The 10716-nt window shown below is 30.9% G+C and overlaps 1 protein-coding gene across 1 annotated transcript; it reads left to right on the top strand.

The window, feature by feature from the left end:
* The first annotated feature begins 380 nt into the window (after positions 1–380).
* LOC129972737 (calcium-binding protein P-like) lies at positions 381–9333 on the top strand. The gene is made up of 4 exons (XM_056086978.1): positions 381–477; positions 4367–5036; positions 6157–6294; positions 9201–9333. Exons 1-3 carry the CDS (start codon positions 466–468, stop codon positions 6273–6275), a joined length of 801 nt encoding a protein of 266 aa, XP_055942953.1. The 5' UTR covers positions 381–465; the 3' UTR covers positions 6276–6294; positions 9201–9333.
* Positions 9334–10716: the final 1383 nt, after the last annotated feature.

The raw sequence follows: 10716 nt of genomic DNA, 5'->3' as shown, positions 1-10716 counted from the left end.
GTTCTGAAAATGCCATCACGATGAGCCAGCTGTTTTTCACCTTCCATGCAACCCGCCAACAGCAGTTCATCTCGTATTTATGATCTTTTCAGAGAACAGAACAAAAGGTTTCACTTTCCCTTCTTTCCGCTATATCAGTTTTTCTGATAATTCTCAGCGAAGTGGTGGAGACCTAGGGGTCATGGATCGAATGAAGAAAATGAAATTCTTCAAAGAAAAGAGAATTTTAGAAAAGAAATTCAAAAGAATGCTCTGACGGCGATTACGGCCGTTGCCGCTGGAACGCTTCGGCGATTTCGCTGGAAAAAAAAAATATAAGGTCTGAGCTATAAAATGATAGAAATACGTGCTGGATTGATAGAAAAGACAAAGGCCTTGTTTTGTATAAAAAGGGAACCGAGATCTAATCATTCCAATTTTTAGCAGAGCTGTGCATTGACGAGAGTTGATCCATCTTATATCAAAATGTCACAACAAGTAAGTTTTATATATATACCTTTTTTGAAAATTTTTATCAAGAACGATATTATTAAAACAAAGTAAAGGATATCAATCTTGCTATTAAAAGTATTTATTTAAAAATTTGCCGAGATTTTAAGCAAAATTTAAGTTATATAAATTATAGCTTCTTCAACTTTTTTCAGCTGCAGTTTCTTTCCGAGAGTGAAACCATTTCGCAAGCGCATATTCTTATAGAAAAATAGGAATAGTTTTGATTTAGTGTGGTTACATTAACGTCCCATTTTAAAGTCACATTAGGGCTAATTTAAGACGGACCTTGTAATTTTGAACCATATTTAGATGACGAGGACGACACCTGAGCTTTATTTATTTTATTATTACCAAATTGACTATGGATTAATAATTCCAATTAAAAGTTAATTGTTTAGAAATATTTTTAGGCACACACACTAAATTTTCATTTTTCACTGATTTTCATATTTTTATAATCTAAAATTGTATTTTATACATCTAAAATATTTGAAACATAAAATGTATTCACAGTTTTCTCTTAATATTTAAACAAAATCTTCATTATCAATTTACATAATTTTTTCAAAAAAAAAAAAAAAAAAAAAAAAAAAGACACCTGGAACATTTTATAGATATTTAAATCCATTTAAAATATCATTTTCAGCAAAGCCATTAAAATGTATTATTTTTTACCCATGCCCTTCAAATATTTATTTTATTGTACAATATATTTTAAAATGCTATTTAAGTTGAATATAAACTTATATTTTGATAATAAAATAATAAAAGGAAACTTTTATATTTTCGTTAACTTTTGTTTATTTCAAAGTCCCCTTAAGCTGCTTATTTCTTAAACATACTTACCTATTAATATTCCAAACTCTTCATATTTAACTTTCCAATTAATGTAATATAATAATCTTAGTAAATTCTCTTGTGTTATTGTTCTTTTTTAAATATATTTAGTTTCAAAATAAGAAAAGGACATGACAAATTAAGAAATTTAAAGTATACGTTGAATCAAGATTAAATAAAGATATTTAATTACACAAAAAATATTGTTAATTACACAATATATATATATATATATATACAAGGGGTGTTCAAATGAAAAGGTACGATACGACACTGGGTATAAATGAAGACTTTATTCAAAGTATACAGCATAGGCTTGAGCACATTGATCCCACTGATTAACGAGCCGGAGGATTCCTTGTTTCCAGAATTCCAGTGGCCGTGACGAGACTCAGTCCTTCACAGTATATATATGGAAAGAGTTAGACGGACAAAATTCTGTACATAGATTTGACATCTATATTGTAGACACGTATCGAATGTGGAGCCAAATCCAATGAGGGATTGACCATCCATCGGTCTGTTCGTTCAGAAACATGTAAACGCGATATCTCAAAAATGCAATGATTAAAATACATCGCATTTTATAAATACGATTTTATGACTTTTATTGTAATTCTACATAAATTTTGGTCTTAACTTATTGGGAAAAAGCGAGCCTTAAAAATAAATTCACTTTTATTATAGAGTATGCCAGAAAGTTTTTTGGAACTTCCACTAACTTTTTGGAGACCGTTGAAGTAACAAAAAGCTATTTTGTGATGAATTTTGTCAGTCTCAGTCCTGGTTTGATTACAATTGAGTTGGCAACACTCTCCTCTCTCAAATCCCATACCATTTATGTGGAAAAACATTAAATGCTTTATAAGGAAGGGAAGCATTAATGAATTATTACTGCTATTAATTCAGTCATTTTATTTCTTTAATTAGATATACATATTAAAAAAATAAATTACTAAAAACGTATATGTTTCCATAAGATTAATTAAAACAAAACAGTATAATAAAATAAATCATTAGCATGTTGATTATGCAGAAAATGTATTGAAATAGGGAACTGCATAAACTCATCTTTTATTAAAAGAGAGGCTTTATAATGTGTACTACCTAGAATCTCGAAACACCTAAATCCGCAAAGCGTTTTAATAATGTTTGAGATAAAACATTAATTTTTTTCAAAAAATTTTCGTTTTCATTTAATCTATCTATAGATAAAATAGGAACGTACGTGGCACAGAATTATTACTTACTGTCAAATGGCAACAATCAAATGCATCATACGAATTATAGACTACTTCATTGAATTTTTATAGCTACATTGAATTTAACTCTACATTCAGCTAATTTATGGAACTATAAAATATTATTAGAAATGATCTGGAAAAAGTTCACTGCGACACCAAAAAGTACATTCAATCAGAGGAAAGAAAAAAACAAAAGAAATTTATAAAAAAATATGCCTTAAACATAACATTTAATCTAGTGCAAAAATAGGCTTAACTAGCGTCAGATGGTTAATTGTTATAACTTACCTATGGAAATTGATGTTCTTATCTTCCAACACAATTGCGTATCCTGCAAAAAAATAGTCTTTGTATTATCTTAAGAATAAGAAAATTACTTTCTAATTATATCAGTAACATTTCCATACAATTTTTTTTGTCTAATTTTAATAATATTTTTAATTTTGTTTCCAATTACATTACAATTAAGCTTTTAATTATATATTATTCCAATTATATTACAAAAATAGTCTTTGTATTATCTTAAGACTAAGAAAATTACGTTTCTAATAATATCAATTACATTCTATATAATTTTCTTCTCCAGTTTTAATAATATGTTTAATTCAGTTTGATACAGTATATGTAGCAAAGTTTTTAAATGCTATGATGTATTTTAAGCTCGTCGATTAAAACATTCAATCGCGTGTTTTTGCAATCATTAATTCTATAGTGTGATTTTCACTTCCGATTTTATTTCGTAATATATGCAGATTTTAGTTTGCAGTAAAAGATTTTGTTCAATGCATGCTTTTTTTGTTGTATAAGGGGACATTGGATTTTGAAATAAGCAAAAATGGACGAAAACGTGCAATTTTATTTTTATCGTTTCGTTACCAAAATATATGTTTATATTCAACTATAATAGTGTTATAAAATGTAGTGTTCAATAAAATAAATATTTGAAGTGTTAAGAGGGAAAAACATACATCTTAATTACTTTTCTCAAAATGATATTGTATTTAGATTAAAATATCTTTGAAATGTTCCAGATGTCTTAGTTTTCGAAGAAATTAAATGAAATTGATAAAAATTATTTCGGTCAAACATTAAAGGAAAATGTGGTATGCATTTTATGTTTCGAGTTTTTTTTTTTTTTTTTTTTTAGATAGTTAAAAGTCAATTTTAGTTCAGAAAAGCATAAATTTCCTTTGAAAATTCAGTAAGTGTGCATAAAAATATTTCTAAAAAATTAGCATTCAATTGGAATTAAAAAATCATGCGTAATTTTGTTTCAAATCAATTTACATTGGGTAATAAGAAGAAAATAATTAAAAAAATTAAAAATTAAGTCGCCTGAAATATTTTAAAATTTTTAAAAAAATAATATGATTCGTTTAAAAATGTTTTTCTAAGAAATGTGACTTATTTATATTTTAATATATCTGTATAAAAAATGTCATAATCCTAAGTGAAAAATTCGCAAAAGAGTCTAATAGAGTCCACCGTCCCTTTAAATAATAAGGTGGAAAAAATATCAAAAAAAAATGCATTCCTTTTTATTTAATGCATGCTTTTTATTTATGCATTCCTTTTTACCTGCTCCGAATCCTTTTTATTTTTTAACAACCTAAAAAAATCAATAATCTGGGCGAACAAACTGATCTCCAAAGGTGACTAATATTTTAAAATTGTAATACTCCTTCGTTTTTTCTATTTACGGAATTAATTCATTTTCTTGTAAAATGCTTTTGATGTTGCTCCTATCGACTACGGAATATTAAAACTGGAATGTCTTAATTTCTATCTTTCAGATCATATATATCTTCTTCATCGTCATTCTTCTCTCTTATTCGTCAACTGGTAGCTACTTAAGGTACTCATACCCTAGCCAATTGATATATTTAAGACCTGGAGCGTCAGTCAGGGTAGGATATCAAAGACCACCCCATCACGAACCAGATGCTGTACTTATCAATGTAGGGGGCAATTATCCAGGAGGTTCTGGTCCAGCTATGCCTCCTGGTGGCCCCGGAGGATTTCCACAACCTGGTGGCCCCGGAGGTTTTCCACAACCTGGAGCACCTGGAGGTTTTCCACAACCTGGAGCACCTGGAGGTTTTCCACAGCCTGGTGGCCCCGGAGGTTTTCCACAAGCTGGAGCACCTGGAGGTTTTCCACAACCAGGTGGCCCAGGAGTGTTCCCTCAACCTGGTGGACCAGGAGGTTTTCCACAAGCTGGCGGACCAGGAGTTTTTCCCCAACCTGGCGGATTTTTCCCTCAAGCTGGTGGACCCGGAGCTTTTCCCCAACCTGGTGTCTTTAGTCCACCTGGAGGACATGGACCTTTTGTCCCACCTGGAGGACCTAATGTCTTCGGTCAACCTGGAGCATTTTTTCCTCCTGGAATGCCTGGAGTTTACGGCCAACCAGGAGGACCCGGAGTTCAACCTCAACCTGGATTTGTACCAGGATTCGGAGCAGGTAAAGTACTACTTAATAAGACAATATCTTTATTAAGGTGATTTTTGAAAACAGCAGTTTTATTTTATTCAATCCGTCTCTATTGAATGGCTATGGCTTGAAAGTACATATGAAAAAGTTTAATTCGCATGTTTCTTAAGAATTAAAAGAAATAAGGTTATAAATACTTTTAAAAGAAAACCAGAACATACACAACATATAAAACATCTGAACATGCACAATTCTCACTAAGCTGATAATTTTAGACTTAATCAAAAAATTATTGAGTTTATTTCGAATTTTACTTCAAGGGAGTGGATTTGAACTTCCTATTATAACTCTCTCGTATGTCATTTGAAAGTAGAAACGATATTAAAATAGTTCATTTCAAAACAAAACCGGTGGGAATGGTGTTCTTGAAACTTTTTCTCATTACTTCCCAATTAAATTTTTGACCCTCTCCTAAGCACAATATCTTGAACTTCTAGTAAAGTCACAAATGTCCTAATAGTATTAGAAAACAATAGCTACAAAACATAGATGTTTGGGACGGATGTAACATTTTTACTACATCCGTTGTACGAATATATATTTTGAACACCTTTTTGTCAAGCATTTGAAATCAAATTTGACACGAAATTACAGCTTTAATCACAAGATAACTTATCGAATTTCATTGATTTAAATCGTCTCATTAATGAGTTACTGCGTTTTCATGCATGCGAAAAAATAGACCGACAGACGGTAAAACCTTTGACAGATTTGGTTCACAATTTGATATGTGTCTATACTATAGATTTTAAGTATGTGCACTGAGTTTTATCTATTTAGCTCTCTTTATTTTGTATTTATTGGGTTAACTTATATTCGAATAGCCGGACAGGTAGACGTCTTCTGAACAAACTGGTTAAAATTTGATAGAAATGTACACATTTGGTGTCAAAACCATATACCAAATTTTATCCTTCAGGCTCAAATTATTTTTGAGTTGTTTTTGTCATAGACAGACAGACGGGCCTAATGCCAAAAATGTGTTTTTCGAACTCAAAGAGGTCTAAAACGTGGATCCAAAAGTCTTATTAGTGTAGATTTATAAAGGAATGAAGATTTGCATTTGAATAATTTTCAACAACTGTTTCAGGTAATCCTGGCGGAATTCTTCCGAGGCCAGAAGTACCATCTGGAGGGGGGCGTGAAGTTCACGACGATGACCATCCCTTGTCAGACATGTTCCCGCTCATCGACAGAACCGGTGCATAAAAATAATATCAACTCAGAGGTAAGGAAATTCGGAGCTTCATGCCATAAAATCAAATTGCCTCTCTTTTGTTTGTATTTTTATATAATTCGCTTGTTTACGAGTAAGGGACTGTAGTGACAGTATTTTGGTTCAGGCCGGCATAAATGCGAAATCAATTTTCATCGAAGATGTACCGCGTGCAAGGATTGAGTGCTACGTAAATATATGTCCACGAGCTGCTTTTCGCGACCAGTTTGTTCTCCAAGATTATTGAGTTTTAAGGCTGTTAATTATTAATATGGGATGCATTTCTTTAAAAAAAAAGTAGTGTACTGCAAATTACTAAGTGCATAAATTACGAAATAAAAGCGGAAGTGAAAATCCTACTACTGATTTATTGATTGGAAAAAGCACGTGCCTGAATGGTTTGATGGAGAGTTTCAATTCCATCATAGCATTTTAAAAACATTATTTCAGATACTGTATGAAATTGAATTAAAAATATTATTGAAGTTAAATGAAAAAGTGCATGAAAATGAAATTCATACTAGTAAAAGGATATTTTTTAGTCCTAAAATAATGCAAAAACCATTTTTATAAGATAATTGTTTTAAAAGATATGAGTATCAATTTCCATAGGCAAGTTATAACGATTTCGGCTAGACCTAAAATTACTATACAGACGCGAAAATTGAAAAAAATTGCAACTTTAAAAGCCGTTTGTTAGCATTTTTGGTATACACCCAGGATTGCAGACTTTTGGAGAGTTTTTGACGATTGACATGATTTTGACGTGCTTGGCGTGAAAACCGTAAATTAATCTTAAATTTTACCACAATAACTTATCTGACAGTGATTAAGACTATTTTTGCTCTTGATTGAACTTTTTGTTTGAAGCCCATTTCTTGCTTTCTTTTACATCTTCTTTCCTCTGACTGAATGCCCTCTTTGGTGACAAGGCAAATTATCTCCATAATACTTCTAGTAATATTTTGCAGCTCCATTCATTAGCTAAGCGAAGCGTTTGGTTCAGTACAATTGAAAAATGTTCAGTGAATGAAACGCTCTAAAATTCATATGATGTTTTCTTTATATGTGACTGTTGCCATTCGACAATTAGTAATAAGCCTGATTTTTGGGCCACGTACTTTAGCATTTTATATAGAGAGAGATCGTTATGTTTAAAAAAAATTTGTGATTTTATATGTTCCTTCGAATATGATTTCTTCTAAAGAATTCATACAACAGTGTTAAAAAAATCATAATTTTTGCTATAGCCGTCTCTTTTTCATGTACATTGTTTTTGTATGCTCTCAAGACATAGGATATTAAAGCTGGCCTTATTAAAGATTCGATTCAATTATAAGTATCTAAATTTTTAAAAAATCCATCTTACTAAATTTTGTTCCGATTAATGCTAAATAAATGAATATATATTAGCAATTTTTGATATTGGCTAACTATTATTTCATTTTCATGCTATCCTTATTTTAACGATTTTAAAAATTTATCAATCGATTTTAAAAATTACTTTAAGAATCTTAACTTCATCGGAAGTAACTTCTATATCTTATCCAAAGTTATGATAAAGATGAATGCGCGCGTGTGTGTGTTGGTTCTCTACAGCCCAGATCGTTTGATTTAGAGCTATTAAACTTATGTAGCACTAAAATACTTTAGAAGGTAGAAATGCGCCCCTTGGAACTACTTTTTTTTTTGAGGGAGGGATTTGAATCAAAAGTGAGACAAAATTTTGACGTTTCTTTTGCGATAACTTCCAAAATTATTACAGTATAATACTGATTTTTGTAGCATCTTTAAATTCAAGAAAATACCTTTACAATGATACAAAAAGTTCTGACGTATAATTAAAAAAAATTTTTTTTACCTGTAGTAAGTTTATTTTACAAGATATTTTACTGTTAAAATGAAACTCAAATCATTCGCTTTTTTTGCTAATATGTCATCCTGTCTTTTTTCCCCCCCATTATTGTATCAAGATATGACGATTCGGCTTATTTTTCCACGTTTAGTAGGTTTGAATATGAGACGTGCTTTTAATAATTTTTTTTGATATCATTGTGCTTAAAATTAAGGCCTAAGTTCAGTATCATGCAATGGTGGAAAATTTTTTAAGTGCCTCCAGTTTAAAATACTGCTGCTTTTTCCTATGATGTAATTAGATGTATAAAGATGTAGACAGAAAATTTGGGAAATCTAAAGTACAATAAACAGAACTATGCAAAGCTTTTGAAATAATGTAAGTTATATATCTATAAAAATTGCAAATTTAAAAATAATTTGCTGAAAAAAAATTAATATTTTCAGCGGCCGACAAATCGACTGGTCGCCAAAGATGATTAGTAAGAAATAAAAAAGATTGTGACCAATTTTCAATCACAGATGTTTAAGAAGTTCGTTGAAATGATTCGTAGTAAAGAAAAAAACTTCAAGAAAGGCGATATCATTCTTTCTACAGAAAATTGCAAACAGTTGCTTTGGTCAATTATTGTATCTTAATTTTTTGTGATGTGCATGCTCAATTTATCTTATCCTCGAAGTAAAGTTTACCAATAAAGAAGTGGCATAATCATTAATTCCACTTTTCTTCCTGTAAAGTGGTCTGTTCTGTCGCCAGCTAGATGGTGTGGATTGTTCAAGCAACTATTTATCGTACGGAAACGCATGCTGAGGCAAGCTATTGTCCAATATCACTGCCTCATTTTATTGATTTGAATAACACACGAGTAAACTGTACTGATTTAAGAAATCAGAAAATTATTTATGGGATTTTTTTAAAAATCAAAATGCCAGTATGTGCAGAGTGTAATATTTTTGTTTAAAAATTTGAGATTTCCTTAAATAAAAGAATTACATGAAAATAAATTTTTTTTTTCTGAGTATCATTACCCTATATTGAAATGAACTATTGATTTTATTTTTAGATTTGAATGAAGTGCCACATTTATGAAGCCAGACGGACGGATCGCCGGACTTTCGCACATTTACTGAAGAAGCAACTTTTATACGTGTTTTTAGTATTAAGGTTTAATAAATTTTTGTAAATATTTCCATGTCTTGTCTAATAAATGATTTTTTTATGAATAAGATGAATGTTAGGAATTCAAAGCTTCGACTGATGCAATAAAGCCTAATTTGACACTTGTGCCATATGAGCTCAACCAAAGGAATTATGTTCAGTAGATGCAAGTCAAATGTATTGCGCCAGTTTAATTTGTTATCCAAAGCATCTTTCAGATGGAAAAAAGAAGTGATATCAAAACACAGCTATAAAGCAGCAAGATTTTATAAGAATCTGAATTGATGTGCCTTGAATTCCTTAAAAAAATAAAAATACCAATGACTACAAAATTTTAAGACTGTGAGAAAGTCCGCTTTGAAATAATAGCCAATTATTCACAGTCCTTTTCACTTCGTCCTAGGAATCGCCCAGAAATATCGTCAAAGGTGGTATTGCTAGCAAATATGACACCCATATCTCATCCCCCTGTCACGATATAACTGAACCAACAGAAGTGGTTTCCCTAAAATTCTCTCGCATAGTCTCGAATAAAAGTGTTATCCTAGAGAACACTTTGTGTGGCATTGGCGTACGATAATTAGGACAAGAATTTAGCAATTTTGCTGAAACCAATTGCGTGATCCTTGGTGAGTTTCCTGGCAATGAATCTCTGGTATGTAGTTAATAGTATCTGAAAATGCAATTTGTATTTTAGACGCCTTTTTCCCAATAGCCCGAAACAGCAATTTGATGCAGAACTACATTTGTAAGTCGCAAAATCACACACCAAATTTCATATAATGAAGTCATTACGTTTTTTGAGTTACAGTGTTTATATGCTTGAGAGAATACAAATGACTTGGATTAACAGTAACCGAAAATCGAATGTGTGTTTTTACGCTTTTTTCCCAAACGAATGAAACAAAATTCTTAACAGAGCTACGACTGTAGTCACAAAATCACACACCAAATTTGATATATTTAAGCCACTACATTTTTAAGTTATCACTTTTACACGTTTCTGAAAGCACACACCGACAGACAGTCAACTTCTTCTTGCATTTGGCTCAAAATTTGGTAAGTTATAAACTACAGATGTTAAATCCGTACACTAAATTTTATCTATCTAACTTTGTTCCTTTTGTTGTTATTGAGTTGATTTATATTCGAACAGTCGGACAAATAGGACTTTTCTGAATAGATTTTGTTCAAAACTTGAAAGAAATCTACAAATATTATATAAAGACCATATTCATATAAAGACCAAATTTTATCTGTCCATTTCAAAACGTTTTCGATTTTTGTCACAGACAGACATTACGGCAAAAATGTTTTTCGAATTCAAGAAGTTTTGATACGAGGGGATTTGAAAAAATCCCGATTTCGAATTTTTTGACGATTAGAATACTTTCTCTATACTTCGTATACGAACAAATAAA

Source organism: Argiope bruennichi, chromosome 6, assembly GCF_947563725.1.
Source record: "Argiope bruennichi chromosome 6, qqArgBrue1.1, whole genome shotgun sequence".
In the NCBI taxonomy this organism is placed as follows: Eukaryota; Metazoa; Arthropoda; class Arachnida; order Araneae; family Araneidae; genus Argiope; species Argiope bruennichi.
The sequence above is the reverse complement of the archived record's forward strand: the minus strand, read 5'-3'. Positions and strand labels throughout refer to the sequence as shown.

What these genes read in the sequence shown, in the direction of transcription:
- LOC129972737 (XM_056086978.1), top strand. An exon ending in TGTACCAGGATTCGGAGCAG is followed by an intron (nt 5,037 to 6,156) that starts GTAAAGTACTAC and finishes CAACTGTTTCAG; the next exon opens with GTAATCCTGGCGGAATTCTT.